General features: G+C 43.5%; 1 protein-coding gene across 1 annotated transcript in view; it reads right to left on the reverse strand.

Annotated features, from left to right (window-relative positions):
* LOC144752898 (patr class I histocompatibility antigen, A-2 alpha chain-like) overlaps nt 1–20,914 on the reverse strand; it is a 432,525-nt gene that overhangs the window by 133,178 nt on the left and 278,433 nt on the right. The window contains exons 2-3 of the mRNA XM_078640723.1: nt 14,653–14,771; nt 10,602–10,789 (exon numbers count right to left, since the gene is read on the reverse strand). Coding sequence (XP_078496849.1) covers nt 10,602–10,683 — 82 coding nt within the window. The 5' untranslated portion in view covers nt 10,684–10,789; nt 14,653–14,771. The remainder of the gene's footprint in view (nt 1–10,601; nt 10,790–14,652; nt 14,772–20,914) is intronic.

A 20,914-nucleotide genomic window follows, 5' to 3' on the forward strand; every position in this document is an offset into this window, starting at 1 on the left:
TGATAAAACAGGTATCTCTAACAGACACCAACAACGTACTCTTAGGCAATATCAGTCTTCAATGGAAAGACCAAGAAGACACCACGGTCCATAAGGTATCATATATATTTGAAAACATTGACTTCAAACAATTCTGCATAGAACAAACACACAACAAAGGCGCTACTTTAGAAGTCAATTGCTAGAAACGTATCTTGTTTCCCTTCAATCCATCACGCCCAACAACTGGTCAGATCACCACCTCATACACTTCAATCTCAAGGCTAACCCCAGATACACCCAGCCACAGACAACAGATGCATGGACTTGGCAAGGAGCATCCAACAAATCCCTTCGTAACTGGAAACCAGGATCAACGTCCAATTATATTCACACCTTCATCCACACGTGGTAGAAGACCTCACTGCTCACTATAACTCAGCGATGTCAAACCTGCTTGACCAAGTGGCGTGCTCAAAATCAAGAGATCCAGAAAAAGACAGTCCACAACCTGGTTCAATCTTGACCTAAATACAGAAAGGAGACAGCTAAGGAAGACTGAAAGATTATGGAGATAAAACTTTTCACTGAGACACCTCGCTCTCCTCAGATCTAAATGTCTCTCCAACAAGAAACATATGTTTAGAGCAAAGGCCACCGTCTTTAGCACTCAACTTGACCATACAAAGAACAGACCAAGAGACCTTTTCAACATAATAAAAAAAACAAAATACTCTCACATCTCATCATGAAGAAGTAGCCACCAACGAACGCTGTCAAGAAATAGCTATCTTTTTCACTGCGAAAATGACGAAAATCAAACAATCTCTTACCCATCCAACAAGTCAATAAGGATCTCTTTCTACTCAAAAATAATGCCAACTGGTCTGAGTTAAAAAAACAGAAGGTGAAGTCTAAAAGATAATTGCCAACTTGAAGCCCACATCCCATACTAATGACCCCCTCTACTCCTCCCTAGCACAGAACATTAACCACATCCTCTTCCCGTTCTGGACCAAAATGATCAATGCTTTCCTGTGTACCCAACTCCCTCCAACTAGGCCAAATCACACCCATTCTCATAAAACCTGGGGCAAATACTAACAACCTTAACACCTTCAGACCTGTCACCAACGTACCATTCTCACAAAAGTTATTAAAAAGTGTGCCCTGATACAACAAAACCAACACATCGACAAATTAAACCTCATGATACCTTCCAATCAGGATATAAAAAGGGGTGTAGCATGAAAACTGCTATGTTTAATATATCTGATGGCATTCTCCAAACCTTAGATGAAGGTGCCTCCTACCTCCCAATCCTATTCAAACTATTGGCGCCATTTGACATAGTTAATCACCAAGCTTTACTTGAGACCCTTCAAGAACCGCACTGGCATCAAATGCACATTCTTGAGATGATTTACGTATTATCTACACCATCGCTTTCAACAAATAAAATTCAGCAGCTGTCCCTCCCAACCTACACCAGTTCCACAAGACTCTATTCTTGTTCCATCCCTTTTTAATCTCTTCATTGAATCCCTCACCGTATTTCTGAACCAAGTGGGTGTCAAATGCCACTTATATGCCAATGACACACAACTTTATTAAAAAAATAACATTTTACAGTGACATTAGCCATCTGAATATCACACTATAAGTACAAACCTCGCTAAGCACCTAACACTGAACTGAACCCCAATAAAACTGACCTTCTACTCCTCTCCCCCAAGTACATACCTTTGCCAATCCAAGAATGGCTCGTGAATGTGGACGCACTAAACTTTTCTCTTTCCAACTCCTTGAAGTCCTTGGGAATTATCCTCGACAAAAGCATGTCAATGAAATAACACATCAACAATTCATTCAAAGGGGCATTCTACACCTTAAATGACAAACAGGCATGCACTGTTCCCTTCCGACACATGCCAGGCAGTGGGCTTCCACAACTGCTCGGACTTCAAAAATAAGGTAAGCTGACAGCGGATAAAAATGCCTGGTGCTCATAAGGGTCTATGCATGAGGCAATGACTTTTTTATTAGGAGAAATTCCATGCTCAGAGCGAGTTATGGAGCGAACTGTAGTGAAGGCTCTTCATACACATCGCCCTTGTATTCTCAGATAAGATGTCGCTGATGGCAAACGTTGCAATGGTTGTTGTTAAAGGCATATGTTGCGTTCTTATTGGAGATAAATATAAAATATTTTACGTACAAGTTAAACATGAGTACATCATCGACGATAATAAAGTGGCACCGCTTCGAGTGCCTGCCATATACCGAAGTTCAATTCTGTGACTCGCGAGATTTGTACAAATTATTAAGGAACACAGTATATCTTTCTAACTATCCCCCTTTTTAGAACTTCTCACTAGAGATGGCTAAATAGCTTTAAACGATTCCAGGCATTACAGGTTGTTTGCCTCACGGACATCGATTGCAGCTGGCATCAATATAGATTTATATCTTTGCCTGACAAATTTGTATATATTCCTTGACCTCTTAAGTATGTTTAAATAATCTAACCTACTAGACACAGTTTTGAATACGAAACATATCCTTGAGCTTGAGAAGATAATCAGTTATTATTATTATACAGCTTATAGAGTGCCTGGTTACTCCAACGGAGTGTCCCCGCGCTAGAACACTAAAAAGTACCCAACAGATGGACCAGAACCACCCACCCACCCTACAACCAGAGCCCCCCACGGAACAGCTACGGAAGGCCTATTGCCGGCCATCAGGGGGATATTGGAATAGCCACGTCTTACGTTTTTTTTAAACAAGGTCTTCGACGGGCACAGCCTTAAGTCAGACAGGGAGGTTATTCCAGGCCTTCGCCGCAAGGAATTATATCTTACATCATGATGCCCTTTCCATTATACCTGCAGCGAAGCTTGTCTTCATGAATTCCAATAGAAGGTATAGATACCCATAATATTGATTCATTCAGTGGAACATTCTAACACGGAATTTGGGGGCAGAGATTCCGTTAGGTGGGTTCTGTGATCAAGTATTGCATCACAGTAATGACCTGTAACTGATTATATACGTGCCCATAATTCTAACATGGTTCACGGTAGAGTCATCCAGAATTAGTAAAGCCAGCATTACAGGGACTTTGTGGTACTCTCTGGTGTATGCTTTATACTTAGAAGTTATATGATGTGCAATGCAAGCATTTATGCCTTCTTTAAGTCATATTTTAGACCATATAGATACATATTAACTGATCTTCTGGCTTTTTACCATGAGTTCTTCATAGCATACCTTTTGGCTCTCATTTTTAAATCCTTTATACCTGTGTAGTACAAATAGTGGCACTATAATTTATCAGCTGCTTGATATGTAGATTCCATCAACGTGTCATACTTTCGTTTGTGACCCCCCCAGGGGTAACAGATATGTGAAAGCGTCCAACAAACTACTCCTGAGTACTCTCTTATCAGTCTGCCCAAATCGGCAAGTGGCCAGGCATTAGTAGACAAACAGAGCACCAGGTATCACTATTTTTACTCCTCGCATAAACAACAATCTGAGAGTACTCGTATTTCTTTAAATACTTTTTATCAAGTATATATGGGTTCCGATTGCCGTTTTTACAGCAAACATAACACTACGAATTTGTGTGTCGATTGTCGTGATTTGAACGAAATGAGAATTATGGAACACTGGAAGCGTGGATAGGCACTTCTTGGATATGCAAAAATATTATTCCCACATATCGAAGCTGTAAGTAGCATAGACTTTGATTATTACATTCGATTATAGGTTTTTTAAACTCTATAGTCTTTTGGTCTCACCCAGGGACTTCGGTAACACTTTAAATATTCTATGCACCTTTCTTGGAATTCACAGTATGGTTCTTTCCTTTTCTTTTTAAAGCATGATAAATGGGTATGATTTCATACACAAATTTGGCATCTTTGAATTTCACTTATATGCGTCGCACCTTTTCGCCTTTCACTTCGGAGTGGTGTGAGGGGCACATATCCATTCTTTGTACGACAAGCTAACAAATTTACAAATATGTTCAGTTCTGGTAAACCAATAGAGCATTCTTCAAAAATGATTTTTTTATAAAAAATAACAATTGTTCCTTATTGGGCATTTTCAAAGCATTCTTTGGCTTTGACATTTCAGATACCCCTAACACCTCCACCGAAACGTGAGTTGACCTGGATGTTTGACACCCAACCTACATCACTGTCACAGAGACTTTTTTACATCTATCTTTATGGTGATCAGTGTAGTGTATGTAAACTTGGGAGGGTGTGGTATGGTGTGTTGAATGAAAGAGTATGACTGTTGGTGTGAGAGGCCAGTATAAAAATGTGGTCAATCAATAGCGGTTACAAAAATGTTAGAAAATGAAACAGATAAAATAGTCCAGGTCAAAGAATTATGTGCATGTTGACTTTTTGTAATATATGAAATTGTTGGATATGTATACAAAAGAAATGCATAAGGAAAAAATGTTATACAAAATATCAATGCCTTTTATTCTTTTTGATTAAATAATGATTGGATATTAAAAAAAATCAATAAAAATAAAAAAATATGAGATTCAGAAATTGCAAGGTTATCATGTTATGTGGTCATTGCGAATAGACCTGTAGAGCCATAGCCAATGTATAAAAAAGAAATATAGGCCTAGTGGGAGTTTTGTATGTTTATGCAGTCTACACCTTAAAACATCAAGAAAATCAAACAGTTTATCCCCTGATGATCTAAAGACTGTAGTGCAATCACTAGTCTTCTCAAAGCTTGACTATGGAAATTCCATAATCATTGGGACCCTGAAATGTCACCTTGTCCCCCTAAGTACAAACTGAAATGCAGCTGCCAGATTCCTCACAGGAAATAAATAGTTCAACCACATCTCCCCTGCTCTTAAGAGTCTCAGTTGGCTCCCCATAGAAGAAAGATGCATGTTCAAGACACCATGTATCACCCTCAAAGCTCTTCAGACTGCTTATCCGAGTTATCTGGAAAACAAACTTTCAAGAGCAGGAAGATACCGAGCCCTGAAAAGCTCTAACTCACTTCTCCTCATCACTCTCAAAATGAAAAAAAGCATCCCAGAAGCGTTTGTCCTCAGGAAACACCCCAAGAATTGACACTCACCCCTAAAGATCTCCATTGTAATCCCTTCTATACTGGTTTCAATCAGAACCTCAAATCTCTTTTAGTGAGCAGATATTTCAACTCGCTTCCAACCTGATTTGTCGTACCCATGCTCCACCAAGCAGACAAGAATCAATCTTTATGGCTGCTTGACCCACTCAGTGGCCACATTTGTCGCTAACGGCACTCATTTATATTGTTTGAATGGTCCCTGACTCTGAACTACCTATAATCCTGTAATGTTCTTACTCCCCATATTTATACTATGTCAACCCGTACGAACCCGCTTATCACAATTTTGAACCTGTTTTCACGTCTTGTAAAGCGCTCTGATACCCTTGGGTCTAGCTAACACTATATAAAACTCTCAAATAGAATTAAGGGGTGGTTAGAAAGTTATAGACCTTGAAACAAGGACTGAAGCCCTCTGTGTTAGTACTTCACCTTTACTAAACTGTCCGATCAAATTGTGACCTTTCCATGACCCTATCCTGTTAATTGCCATTATCTGATGGAGGTGGGTGAGCCAGCGAAGCTTTAAGCCACATTTTAGCGGATGCCTAGCTCTGGCTCAGCTCCAAGGGCCCTTGGATCCTCGAGCCCAAACTGATTCCAACCTTGATCTGGCTTCCGTCCGGCATCCAAACTCCAATCTCATGTGCCCAGAAGTGAAGAAAATCCATTAACTTTTGTTGTAAAATCCCAGCTTCCGCTCTTGACCAGGTTGTGTTATTCTAAGCAATGGTTTTACTGCACCTTACCTCGTTTTTTAGGTCTCGCCTAACAGCGTGCATGCGCTGCTCTGCGAGACATATTGTAAGGGCTTCAAAAAGTTCACCACACACGCTCGTGCGTATGTGGCCTATTGATTGTGGTTACCCGCACGGCACCATATGTTTTGAATTATCGTGCCCAGACACGGGCCCGATAATTCAAAAAATATGGCCTGGTTCTCGCTCTCGTTCGCACCACTTGCGGAAGCTGCATTCCTTGAATTCCTTGTTTATAGAGGGGCGGGTGTTCGTCTCTGCAGGGCTCGGAAGCTGGGTGTTTTTCCCTCTGGGAGCTCCGGTCTTAGGCTGTACCGGGTCCGGACACACAAGGCTCGCTCAAGGGTGAGTTTCAGCGCCACAGTAAATCATATGTTCTGGTAAAAGCTGATTCGGCATCTGGCAGACGGATTTACCTGCTCTGTGTTGTGCTTCCTCGGGGTGGAAGCACGTGCCTGTGTGTACGTCAAAGGGCCGGTGACTAAGGCTGACCAGGCGCCTCGCTTGCCCTCCCCATGATTAGAAAGGGTGAGGCATTGTCGGGATGACCTCACCACGTTCAGCCTTGCTCTAGGACCTCGAACGCCCGAGAAGAGTTTTATTGCACCGTGCCGTTGCTTCACCTTTCTTCTCCCATGTGAAACGTGCAAATTGAGGCTACGTGGGGCAGGCAGGATTTCTTTTGAGTGGAGCATCTTCAAAGTAAGTATGGGTGAATTTTGCGAGTTCGCGATCCACGAATTTGCGGATTTGCGAATTCGCAATCCGCAAAATGTGCGAATTTGTGCGAATTTGCGGATTATTTTATTTTTGCGTGTTCGTGGGGTGCTTTGCGTGTTCGCGGGGCGTTTTGGCATGTTCGCGGGGCACTTTGCGTGTTCGCGGGGGTTTTTTTTGTGCGAGACCGCGATGCGCCCTCTGGTTCATCACTGCCACCCTCTCGTTTTTTATGCCCTTCTGCCCTCTGTACCACTCGTTTTTGTGCCTTTCTGCCCTCTGCCCCTCTCGTGTTTGTGGCCTTTTGCCCTCTGCCCCACTCGTTTTTGTGCTCTACTGCCCTCTGCCCAACTCGTTTTTGTGGTCTTCTGCCCTCTGCCCCACTCGTTTCTGCCCTCTGTCCCACTCGTTTTTGTGCTCTTCTGCCCTCTGCCCCACTCGTTTTTGTCCCCTTCTGCCCTCTGCCCCACTCGTTTCTGTGCCCTTCTGCCCTCTGCCCCACTCGTTTTTTGTCCCCCCTGCCCTCTGTCCCACTTTGTGCCCTTCTGCCCTCAGCCCCACTTAGAATGGCGCCAGCAAGCTGCCAGCCCCATTCTAAAATAGCTACAAAGTCAGCTTCAACAGGAAGCACTAATAGATAAAATAAAGCAGGTGCTGGAGTTGAAGGTCAAATTAAGTTACACAATCATTAATCACCCCAAGTTTGGGGTGATTAATGATTGTGTAACTGAATTTGAGCTTCAACTCGAGCAACTGCTTTACTTTATCTATTAGTGCTTCCTGTTGAAGCTGACTTTTGTAACTATTTTAGAATGGCTCTGGCAGCTTGCTGGCAGCTTGCCGGCGCCATTCTAAAATAGTTACAAAAGTCAGCTTCAACTTTTGACCCAATCCGTTCCGCTCGCGGATTTTGCGGGAGATTCGCGAATCTCGCGGACCGCGAATTTGCCGAAAATCCGGGAGCGGAACGGATTTTCCGCCCATGCTTACTTCAAAGTCATGGTTGGCTTCATTTAGTTAAGGGTGTCTGCGCAACTTGCCCCACAGAACTGGGCTTTCTTTTCGGACGAGCCCTTCACATAACTGGACTGTTCCAGATATCCAAATAGCTCAGTGTGTCATGTGCCGGCTGCAGATCAGGAGTAGAAGAGCTGGCCCTGGATTCCATCCTCCTGAGGCCTGCAGTGTAAGTTATGGTTTGTGGGGTGAGACGAACATCTGTTATGTACAGCTCTCAGAAACTAGAAAAGTGTAGTAGGAAGTGCTGTATATAAAAAACAAGTTATTAATGTATACAGCATGAGAGCCTGCAGTCCATTTTATAAAGTCTGTCTCTAATTACCTTATTACTGGCAATTTGTGGCGTCCCTAGTCGTCTGTAATAAAGAAATTAAGTTGGCACTTACCTTTAATAACTTGTTACAGTCGAGTTCTAAAGTCACTGTGAGTGCTGAAGGGAAAGGCAGATGCGAAGCATTCTTAAAGCTATGCTTTAAACAAGCATTGGCAATTCCAGTAGGTCTGGCTTAAATGAATGTTGTGTGGTCATGTGAAGCATTACAAGTATCTAGCATGAGACAGGGTTGTATTTTATGGAAGCAAAGAACTGTTGAATAATATTGGTCTAAGTGAAAAGTTCAGGTGAATGTTGCACTGCCAGTCCAGACCTAAACACCCATGTAGGTTAATGACTGCGCTCCTCCAATCTGTGCTGCTGCCACAGAAAAGCATCGTACATTATTTACTTATTTAAGGTATTTTAATAGCATTACAATGTTTTGTGTGTCCCTGAAAGTTCAAGCTCACGCAACTGGATAAATAAAAAAATAATCACAGCTCTCTGAAGTGCAAGCGCTTTTTTGTGGAAGCACACGACTCCTGCCCAATCAAACAAGCATTGGCATAGCCAAAAGGTCTCGCCTTTGGGACCTTATAAGTGTTTAGTTATCCAGCACAATATTCTTGGTGCAACAACAACTGCTGCATGGCTAAACACTTATAAGGTCCCAAAGGCGAGACCTATTGGCTATGCCAATGCTTGTCTTCATTATCACAGGAGAGTCCTTGAAATACATGAGTTCAGGGTGCGTTGTAATGTTGCTCTATGAAGAATCTGGGCCAGAAATAGGGTTCACATAACCCGACTTGGTTCCCGGTTCACTCATGGCCTGGTACTCAGAGAGGGGGAGGGTTGCATGAATGTTCCCAAGTTCATGTTTGAAAGGTATCACTTCTGATACATGCCACTCTGTGGAGTGATCTTATGCCCTAATGTGAAACATTCCCACATGTTAGATAAATAAACTCTCTTCAGATTTAAAAGGAGTGGGTCATCGTTTTCCATGTCTGTCACATGATGTCTTTGAGAATAAAGGTGCCCTGAACATACGTGGTGCGTGACGCCTTCTGCGCTTCTTTTCCTTTACTTCAGTTAATGTGCCAGTTTGTTTAAAACGTGTATGTGTGTGGTCAGTCGAATAAACAGGACTGCTGTTTATCAGGGGGAACATTTAAAGGTGAGGTAGGTGCAAGCCCTGAACCCCCAACCCCCCCCCCCCCCCCCCCCCCCCCCCGCCGCCCAGAACATAGAGTGTCCCTGTTCAGCACTTCCAATTGCGGTGATTTTGATAAACTGCTGGTAGGGCGGGGCGTGATAGTGCTATCACCAGACAGTTCCCTGAGAATTGAGGAATTACCAGGGCAATCAGTGATCTAGTTCCTGCTTCTGGGTTCACATTTGTTGGACGATTTAAAGCTCACCGATTGGCTTTGCAATTCTTGGGGTTACATGAGGTTTATAACAGCTGCCTTGTCTAGCCAGACCTAGAAATGGAGCACGCACTGTAGACTGCGCTGACAGCGGTGGACATCAGGCCCTGGAAGGGGTGTGGTTTGTAGTACGGGTTCCACTTCTGCCCCTCCTCAGGTGTCCAAGTGCCCTGAAAGGGGCGGGAATGCTCAAGGTGGAGGGAGGCAGGTAAGGCATGAAGGGTGAGTCCCTCATCTGCCCCTCTTCACAGGGCTGGGCTAGTTTGACTACATGAAGTGTCGCTCTACACCACAGGTATTCAAACTGTGGGGGTGCAACATCCCCTCAGGGGGGGCTCGCACTCCACCCCACCACTTAACCTTCCATTGTTCCTTCCAGGCCTATTAGGCTTTGTGTGTCTCAGCCCGGGCTGCTGCTGCAGCTCGAGCTGCTGGGGGCTCGTCTGGGCAGTATCTGGAGTCTTATCTCTGGCACGGCCGACTTTTTCGCACGTCTTTAAAGACAATGTGCAACCCATGTATATCTTGGGCCTCTCCTGGAGCATAATTCCAGTCGCCCTGGTTATAGCTCTCAAATTAACACGTTCATGTTAACCGACAGTCAGCAGCGTTTAATAACAAGACAATTTTACAAGAATAACATTTCAATTTGGGGAAATTGCAGAGGTTGTTTAGAATGGGATTGTGTATTACATTTAAGAGTTACCTGCGCCATAAGTTCATATTTTTGATTTTCTAAAAGAACCTGCATCATCTAAAATAAAACACCTGACCCTAGATGGTATCTTTTTATGTAGTGCTTTTTGTTTGGGCTTTTGTTTGGCCTTTGACCTTTACCATACATGCCAATAGACCCGATTCAGGCAGGAGACTGCAGATTTTCAAGCCAAAAATGGCTTTGAGCTGTCTCCTGCCTGAAATAGCATTTTCTACAATAGAAGTCAATGGGAAATATTCATTCTCCCGATTTTTTTGTTTTAAATCTCCCACGTCTCAGTCCTAAAATGTTGGCATGTATGCCTTTACTACTGTTTCGATGTCACAGGTAAAGGGGTAGGGCTACCTGTTTAGTGCTTTACCAAGGCTCAGTGAATGGACTTGCCTCAGCTTCAAATATTCTTTGCCCTTTATGACGTGGGCTTTGGTGGTGGTGGAGGTAGATGGGGGCTCAGCCGACAAAAGTTTGAAGACCTCTTCTCTACACAGACACTGTTGTAGCACTTTGAGGTAACTTACCTGAGAATCTCCTCTGCTCCATCCACAGGACAGGAGACAAGAAGGCCAACAGGAGGTAGAAACAGGTCCAGGAGATATTCATATAAGCGGTGCTGGGGCGGGATCAGGCCCTTTGTCACCACTCCCTCCTCTCTTCTAACATAGCCGGCGGCTGGCACAGGTGACTGAGGGCGACTCTGCTGCTCCACCTGCATACATGTGGGAGTTTGACATTGTTCAGCTTAGGTATTGAGCAGATCCCCCATAATATTGTGATTTCACCATTAGCAAAAAAGATGAAAATTCAACCTTTTGTAAAAGTCCCACGATTTTTACGAACGTGCCTGCGAAAATCGTAGGTATGGACTTGAATCTCCGCTCATTTTCCGCCCAAATTTTCTAATGGCACCTGTTACTGTCCTTTTTAAATGGTTGCTTTTGATTCATGAATAGAATTAGTAGTCCACCTTAGTATAGTACCGCCTTGTCGGCATTTGTAACCTCCCATGACGATTGGACTTTTTACCTGTGTTGTTTACTATGTTGACTAACTCATAACATTAGAACATGTGACTCCAGTTAAATTGTTTACATTGATTTCTCCTTAATATGAAGTATGTGGTGATTGGAGTAGTTATATATTACAGAAAGTAGACCACCATTTTATTGATGGAAGCATTGTTTAGGACGACTGTTATGGGCTTATTGTCACATGCCCGTCTCCTTCCCTGTCCACCTTAAAATGCCAGCCAGCAAAATTCTTGCGGTTTGATAGAATAGTGCATCATGTTTCTATGTCTAATTATTGCACCCACTGTTTTCAAATAAATGTTGTAGATGAAGAAATGATCACTCGTTTACCTATGTATATTGTGAAATCAAGATTGATACTGGTTGGCACATGTATTTTCATGTGTATTGTAACATCAAAATTGACACCGTGTATTTCCTTGTATAATTACTGTATTTTTGACAATGTGTTCCCTTATGCATATTCATGAGCCTCTCACGCATTCAGAAGACAGTTGAGCCTCATGCATAATCAATGAACCTCAGACGTGGCAACTGCTGAAGACGCGTATATGTAAACATCTCCAATGTGTGAATGGGAGCCTATTTAAACCCCTCCCATTCACCTTTCTGCGCTTGGCCTCGTTGTTGATTCAAGCACTTACCTGGCTTCAGTTCCACACACAGCTCCGAACCCAAAGACTTGAAATGCATCCTACTGAACACCCGCTCGGTCCACAGACCAAACTCTGGGACCTAATCGACACTGCGTCACCTGACATCGCCTTCCTTACTGAAACATGGATGAATGCATCTTCTGCCCCCGACATCGCCATAGCCATACCGGACACTTACAAGATCATTCGAAAAGACCGCACCAATAAAAAAACTGGAGGAGGCATCGCCATCGTCCATAGAAACACCATCAAAATTACAACCAGCTCCGACGTAAATCTTGCAACCGCCGAACACCTCCACTTTCAGATCCACACCGACCCCAGGACCACACTTAGAGGAACACTCATTTACAGGCCCCCAGGCACCCGATCTCAATTCAGTGACGACATCACGGACTTCGTCAGCCCGCACGCCCTCGCCTCCGAGAACTACATTCTCCTAGGAGACCTCAACTACCACCTTGACAACATTCACGACAACAACACCACCACCCTTCTGGACAACCTGTCCAATCTCGGACTCAAACAACTTGTTGACACCCCCACTCACATAGCCGGACACATGCTCGACCCTATCTTCACTTCCAGCAAGCACATCTCCTTCGATCACACTACAGCTCTCCACTGGACGGATCATAGCTGTGTTCACTTCAGCTACAAAACAACCCTGACCCACAACCGTCCACAACCCATTCCCCAAAGAAAATGGAACAAAATCACCACGAACAACTCCTCACATCACTCAGCCAAAACACTCCCACCCCGGCAACGGACCCAGACCTAGCGGCCACCAACCTCAGGCAATGGATTACCCACAGTGCGGACGAACTAGCACCCCTGAAAAAACACCAGTCGAAATCATCCAGCAAAAAAGCTCCCTGGTTCAATGATGACCTCAAAAAATCCAAGAAGACATGCCGCACCCTGGAGAAGAATTGGAGAAAAGAACCAACTTCAGACAACATGGACTCCCTCAAGACAGCCACCCGCAAACACCACCAACTGATCCGATCCGCCAAGAAATCGGCACTTAAGAACCGTCTCGACAACAATTCTCATAACAGCAAGGAACTCTTCAATATCGTCAAAGAATTCACCAACCCTCCCGCAGCATCCAACGACATCACTAACTCCCAAGACCTCTGCGATGCGCTATCCTCCTTCTTCTACAACAAAATTGCCGACATCCACAACAGCTTCAAGAATACCCCCAATGACCAACTCACCCCACCCACTTCAGATCCCACCCCTCCAACTAACTACCTCAACTCCTGGAACCCAATCACCATTGAAGACACCATCCGCCTCATGAACTCAATCCACTCTGGCTCACCTTCCGACCCCTTCCCCCACTTCATCTTCAACAAAGCTGACTCCATCATCGCTCCCCAACTCCGCGATGTCATCAACTGCTCCTTCGACTCCGCCACCTTTCCAGAAATATGGAAACACGCCGAACTCAGCGCCCTTCTGAATAAACCAACAGCAGACCCCTCAGATCTGAAAAACTACCGACCCATTTCCCTACTCCCTTTCCCGGCCAAAGTCATCAAAAAAGCCGTCAATAGCCAACTAGCAGCCTTCCTTGAATGCAACAACTCTCTGGATCCCTCACAGAACGGCTTTCGAGCCAAACACAGCACCGAAACCGCCCTCATTGCGGTGACCGACGACATCCGAGCACTCCTGGACAACGGTGAAACAGTGGCCCTCATTCTACTCGACCTCTCCGCCGCCTTCGACACTGTCTGTCACAACACCCTCATACAACGCCTCAACAACATCGGCATAGAAGGAAAAGCCTTGGACTGGATCATCTCGTTCCTAGCCGGGAGAACACAGAGAGTCCGACTCCCCCCATTCTACTCAGAGCCCACCGAAGTCATCTGCGGCGTACCTCAAGGCTCCTCACTCAGTCCCACCCTCTTCAACGTCTACATGAGTCCCCTCGCCTCCATCGCACGCCAACACAACCTCAACATCATCTCCTACACCGACGACACCCAGCTAATCCTTTCCCTCACCAAAGACCCCAACACCGCCAAAAACAACCTTCACGAAGGTATGAAAGAAGTAGCCGAATGGATGAAACAGAGCCGCTTAAAACTCAACTCAGACAAAACGGAGGTGCTCATCCTAGGATCCTCCCCCTCAGCTTGGGACGACTCCTGGTGGCCTTCCGCTCTGGGTTCTGCGCCCACACCCACAGACCATGCACGTAACCTTGGCTTCATTCTAGACTCCTCCCTCTCAATGTCCAGACAAGTCAACGCCGTATCGTCCTCCTGCTTCAACGTCCTTCGCATTCTCAAAAAGATCTTCCGCTGGATCCCCCTCGAAACAAGAAAAACTGTCACCCATGCACTGGTCACGAGTCGACTGGACTATGGCAACACACTCTACGCCGGAATTACAACAAAATTGCAGAAAAAACTCCAGCGCATCCAAAACGCATCAGCGAGACTCATATAAGACATCCCGCGCCAAGAGCACATCACCGGTCACTTAAAAAACCTCCACTGGCTTCCCGTCAACAAAAGAATTACTTTCCGCCTTCTTACCCACGCACACAAGTCCCTTTATAATCTAGGACCCGAATGCCTCAACACCCGACTGTCCTTCTACTATCCCACCCGCCAACTAAGATCATCCAATCAAGCCCTCGCCGCAGTCCCGCGCATCCGAAAAACCACCATGGGTGGCAGATCCTTCTCCTTCCTGGCTGCCAAGACCTGGAACTCACTCCCCACCCACCTCCGCCTTACTCAGAATCACATCTCCTTCAGAAAAGAACTGAAAACATGGCTATTCGATAAAAAGTAAACCCCTCCCTCCAGCGCCTTGAGACCCTCTGGGTGAGTAGTGCGCTTTATAAATACACGAACTTGAACTTGAACTCAGTTCTCTGGCTCGGCGTCCCCAGATCGGCAGCTCCGCATCGGTCTCCTGACTTCCTGGTTCTGGATGGATGACTACCCTCCAACAGCTTCCCAGTCGTTATAACCTGAAAGAAAAGAGCAAACAGAATAGCGCATATTTGATATTATTGAAAAAAACTTCAGTTCTAAGGTGAGTTTGTTTTGCTAAGAAGATTCAAGACATTATTCTGCTGATCGCTTTTATTTCGAAGCCTTAACCTCACAAACTAGAGAAAGGAATGCACATTTGAATACTGTGGTAGGAATTACCATATTTGCAAGAAAATCTTACATTAAGAGAGGAATTATTGAAGGCTAGGTCGTGCTTCACACAATGGAGAGACCCCAAAAATGCAGACACCTGTCCTATAAAAGCCCCGCCAAAATTTGGTCAAAGTCCTTTCTCAGTATCAGATCCAAGTCATCAACGCTCTGATCAAAATGTGCAAGTAACCATGGTTAGTTCAAGTCCTGTTCCGTTGGCCAACCCTGAGCGTTTTTAGGTGACAGTTCGAGATTTGCTTCTTTCATGAGTCAGTGTCAGTTGCATTTTATATGCAAACCACAGGTCTTCCCCTCTGATACCGAAAACGTTACATTTATTATTTCATATCTAGGCAGAGTAGCTGCAAATTGGACAATACCTCTAACAGAGAATAATGATCCCCTTCTACATAATTACACTCGATTTAAAGACGCCATGTCTTGTCTATTTGCCAGTCACACGTTCATTCAGGCCAGTGATAATGAACTTCTAAATTTGAGACAGGGTTTTAAGGATCTCATCACTTACATGACCACATTTAACCGTCTTTTGCTAGATACTCATTGGCCTGAGGAGAAGCATATTTCTCTCTTTTACCGAGGCTTAAGGAAGGACCTAAAAGACTCTTTAGCCCACATTGTAGATTTACCTGACGATTACTCTAATTTAGTGATTTGGTTGTAAAACTGGATCATAGACTTGGTGAAAGAAAACATGACAAACATGACATTAAACTTTTTACAATTAAGTCTGAGAAAAAAGATAGCGAGGGTAAAACTAAACCTATGCAAACAGGAGGTATCAAAGGCCCATTTACAACAGAAAAAAAAGATAGACGAAGGAAAGGAAATCTTTGTCTTTATTGTGGCAAGGCATGTCATTTCACTCGAGATTGCCCAATAAAATCTAAACAGAAGAAATCAATAGCTTGCGCAACCTCCAATCCAAGTGAGTCGGAAAACTAAATGTCTCAAGGGATGAAGAAATCGCTACTTTGGGAAATAATGACATCAAGGTCTCTCAGTATGCTACTAACACTCTCAATGGTATTCCTAGCCACAAGGAATTACCTTTATTATCTCTGAACAACAAAGATATAGTTTATCCGTTTTACTTGATTCAGTTGCTACAGGTAACTTTTTTTACTTGACCATAGCAAAAAGATTTGGCATTACTCACATTCCGAAAGAACAGCCGGGGCCAGTAAGGGCAGTTGATGGCTCTGCATTGTCATCTGGCCAAACTAGTTTTCAGACCCCACCTTTGATACCGGTCAGTGAAAATGGTCACACAGAACAAACAATGTTTGACCTTATTGATACCCCTACCTTTGGAATTTTTCTACGTATTCCTTGGTTAGAACTGCATAACCCAAAGATAGATTGGGTTCAACGAACTGTAACCTTGGATTCCGCATTTTGCAGATCACCCTGTTATAAGGAGACACAAGATCCCATTCATCTGCTATATTGTGCCCCCACATTGGATCAAACTGCAATCTTACCAGAAAAGTATTGGGATTTCTCCGCTGTATTTGAACCAGTACAGGCCACACAATTGCGACCTCATAGGGCGTATGATTGTAGAATAGACCTAGTGCCAGAAGCAGACTTGCCTTGTAGTCGAATATATGCCCTTACCGATCCAGAGACAACAATATCTGAGAAAATATCTAGATGAATTGTTACAATTAGGTTTTATAAGATACTCCACGTCACCTGTCTCCTCTCCACTTTTCTTCGTGGCAAAAAAATCTGGAAATCTGTGCTCATGTATAGATTACCGCACAGTAAACAAAGTTCCAATAAAAAATTGCTATCCTTTGCTTTTAATCCCTGTATTGTTAAATCAAGTTAAGGGATCTACCATGTATACTAAATAGGACTTGGGGGGGTGCCTACCACCTCATTTGTGTCCAGGAAGGCGACAAATGGAAAACTGCCTTTTGCACAAAATTCAGATTATTTGAGTAGGATGTATGTAGTTACAACGCATGCTTTTACCACGCATGCGTTTACAACGCAGGTATTACAACGTAAGTCGTTACAGCGAGTTGCGTTGGTGGGCGCTGGATAGTGGATAGTTTTATTTACTATTCCAACTCCAGTCCCCGTGGATAGTAGGGAAGGTGTTGGATAATAAATTAAACTATTCCCTATCCTACAGCGCCCTCCAGCGCAAGTCGTTGTAACGACGTGCGTTGTAATACCTGCGTTGTAGAGGTACTGCGTGGTAAAATTTTCGTTGTAAAGGATGTTTCCCATTTGAGTATAATGTAATGCCCTTCGGGTTATGTAATGCCCCAGCGGCATTCCAATATTTTATCAATTAAGTCTTACATGATTTTTTGGATGTTTGTGCTATTGTCTATATAGACAATTTTCACATTTTTCCTAGAATGAACAAGAACACATTCAACATGTCCGCGCCATTTTACAAAGATTACATGAACATTCCTTCAATGCAAAATTAGAAAAGTCTCCTGACTTCCTGATTCCGGACGGATGACTTCCCGCTGACGTCTTCCCGGTACCGTATAACATGAAACAAAAGAGCAAACAAAAAAGAGTATTTAGAATTCTTGAAAAAAGCTTCAGTTCTACGGTGAGTTTGTTTCGCTAAGGAGATTCAAGACATTATTCTGCTGATCGCTTTTATTTCAAAAACATAACCTCACAAACTAGAGAGAGGAATGCGCATTTGAATACTGTGGTAGGAATTACCATATTTGGAAGAAAAAATTGACACTACAAAAATACAGACTGAAACATTGTAGGTTGGGCTTTTAAAAAGTGGACAATAAGTTGCACAAGCAAATAACGTCAAGGTTTACAGCATCCTCATGTAATTTTCTATTTCATGTTATTGTCTTTTCTTTAACTCATTTAATTTATTATTTAGCCAAGAATTCAGCCAACTCTTCAAAATCGTGACATCAGAGTCTAAAGAGGTACACAGAAGGATTCAGGTACCCAACCATTATATTGTGTTAATGGAGATAATAATATTGTTGAATTAATGTGAAATTTTATACAGTGATATTTATACTGCCATTGTTTATTACAGATTGCTCAACCAATATTAGAGTTGTTATGCAATACATAACCCAGGCGCAGCAGAATTGTTAGATAGGTAAGGATAATCAAAGAGACATGTTCAAGATTGGTTTGATAAATGATTTGATTGTGTTTAGGCTTTAATTAAGCAGGTTTACGCATTATTGTTTTTGTCTCTGTACTTCATAGATAGGAGTCTAGTGGAAGACTCAAGACACTCAAGATAGTTCAGTCATGATATTAATCCCGGCATCCGGTATTCTACCCAATCATCAGAAATCCTATTTCCCCAAAAAGAAGACAGCTGGAATCTTTTTGTCTCTGTTTCTCTCTCTTCCCACCCCAACTCCTTTCCCCTGGAGACTTTCAGATTGACTTTTAGTCTCCTCCCAGGGAGTCACGCTGTTAGTTTTCAGGGGGTATTGGGAATTGTCATCCCTAGTCGGTCTTCGTCATCAAGGTGAAGCAATCGGGAACGCAGGTTAGTGCCTTTTTGACAACGACAACTATGAAACCATAGGTACAAGACATATCTTCTGTTGATAAGTTATGGTGCTGATTCCTTTAATATAGTATCAAGGCTAACGATACACATTAATGCCTAGTAGTCGGAGAGGACCTCCAGTTGTATTTATAGACCTTGAAATTTTGTCCTTACTGTGATTATTTTGATGAATTGACATAATTACTTGTAATAGGGATTTTAATGGTGACTTGGAAGTGTTTCACCTCCTTCTTATTTATTCACATGCTTTTCTCTGTGGTTTTTGCTCTTTCACATTGCTGAGAGAGACGCACAAGGGATGACACTTGAGGTGTACTTTTGAATCCTCTTTATGATTTATATTTTCTTTGTATTTTAATTATTACCTATGATCACAATTCTTCCTCAATCCTTTTACTATGGTTGACTTGACACCATACTAACTCTAGTGAGGGGCAGCGGCTAAGATAGTTATGGGTTTTTACTTGTTTCTCTGTAGCCCTGAGAAAGTCGCTGGGATACTATCCACACGACAAAGCACGTGTTGGCTAAAATTATGGTTTTATTGAAAATAAAGTGAAGATTTCTACTACAGCACATTTGTGGACATGCTATGAAAAGGACAGGTGCTCAGGATAAAGCCTTAGTCATTTATGATATTTGGGGAATCCTGTCTCCAAATCTGGAAACGCTGAGTGGACGTTTTTTATTATCCTTTGAGCAGCTTGAAATGCAGTACTGTGTAAATTTGGAATGACTCAGCGCAAATTTTGACCCTGCTACTTTTTTGTTTCGTGTGCCCGCTTGATCACTTGATTAATTTAGTTTAATTTGCACGGGCACCGCGCTTGACCACAACACCTACCTAATTTAATATGCAAGGGAGCAGAGCTTGATCTCGGCGCCCGCTTAATTTACTATGCACGGGCGCCGCACATGATTTTGTAACACAGCCCCCATTTGAGCATTATTGTTTTTTTATAAATCTTCAAACACGGTCCTCCCAGTGTCCCCGTCTGAGGGCGGGCCAGCCGCCAATGTTTTAATAAATTAAAATAAAAACGGAGGTAGCTTTTTAGGTCGAGTCTAGTGCCAGCACTTATGCGCTGCTCTGCGAGATTTATTGTAGAACAGTCGGGAATAGAAGCCCCGCCCACTCTCCGTCCATTTTTGCCATTGGCTTGTGTCATTGTCCATCCTAAATGCTGGCTTCTGATTCATCTATAGGCTTGTTAGTCCCTCCTTAGTACCGCCTCCTCTTCATTTGTCACCTTTCATGGCGACTGACCCCTTCACTTCGGTTGCTACATGGTACGTGTTATTTAGGCTGTGAGCACTACTTTCATTATGCAACTTCTCTTACTGCAGGCAAGACGTGCTTTGGTGCCTTCTTTCCCCCCCCCCCGCCCTCCCTCCAGTTGTCCATGCCTTCTCCCCCAGCCCGCCCGTCCTCCCGTAGTCCGTGTTTTCTCACCCCTCGCCTGCTGTGCTTTCTCCCCATACCCCTTCCCCCGCCCTCCTGCTGTCCGTGCCTTCTCGCTCCATCCTGTTGTGCACCTACCATTTCTAATGCAATAGGTCTGGCGTAAATGCGAGACCTATTGCATTGCAAATGCTTTTTTGTTTTACAATGGCAGTGGCTGCCACCACAACACTCATGGTACGTTAACTTTGCGGGCACCAGCTTGCATTAACAACACATGGGCCCGATTTTTCTACACATAAAATCGTCATTGCGCTGTCTCCAGTCTTCTAAGAATCACAAGCGAAAGGAGTACCTTTATAATTGCCAAGGCTGTTCTATAAGCCTACAGCGGATACTTGCCTGGGCGCACGCACATTATGCGACAACTTGGGAGGGGGCGGCGCGCATACAGTGAGGGCTCAAGCAAGGAGCATGAATGCAAAATGGATGCAAGCAGCTGTCCCAATGCCGCATTTCTCTTCTTCTGTCCCATTTTCTAATTCTTTTTTTCTACTTAACAAAACCAATTGCTTGCGCGTATTTTTTTGTATATTTTATTTAAGAACCTTTCACATTAGTAAATTAGCTGTGCTTCTTTCCTGTGCAATGTGTTGCTCTCCATTATGCTTCGTGTTGCTCTCCCTAGCTTGTTTGCACCTGTCCCTTTCATCAACTGCTTATCTACCAGTGCTCCATGTTCTGCCGCTTGTATGCTTTCCTTCCTGACCCATTCCTTCTTCCTTTACACGGTAGCCCCAAAGTTGTTTTTTCCAATTATTTTTCAAACTTAACAAAACCAATCGCTTGCTATTTTTTTTATTATTAATTTAAGACCCTCTTCGGATTGGTAAATTAAACTAGTATTTGCAATGCAATAGGTCTCGTATTTGTTAGTTAAAGTTGTTGGGGTTAAAAATGACAATGTTTTTTACTTTTGTTTTTTTATTTGCAGTGAAGTA

Source organism: Lissotriton helveticus, chromosome 5_1, assembly GCF_964261635.1.
Source record: "Lissotriton helveticus chromosome 5_1, aLisHel1.1, whole genome shotgun sequence".
NCBI classification, from domain to species: Eukaryota; Metazoa; Chordata; class Amphibia; order Caudata; family Salamandridae; genus Lissotriton; species Lissotriton helveticus.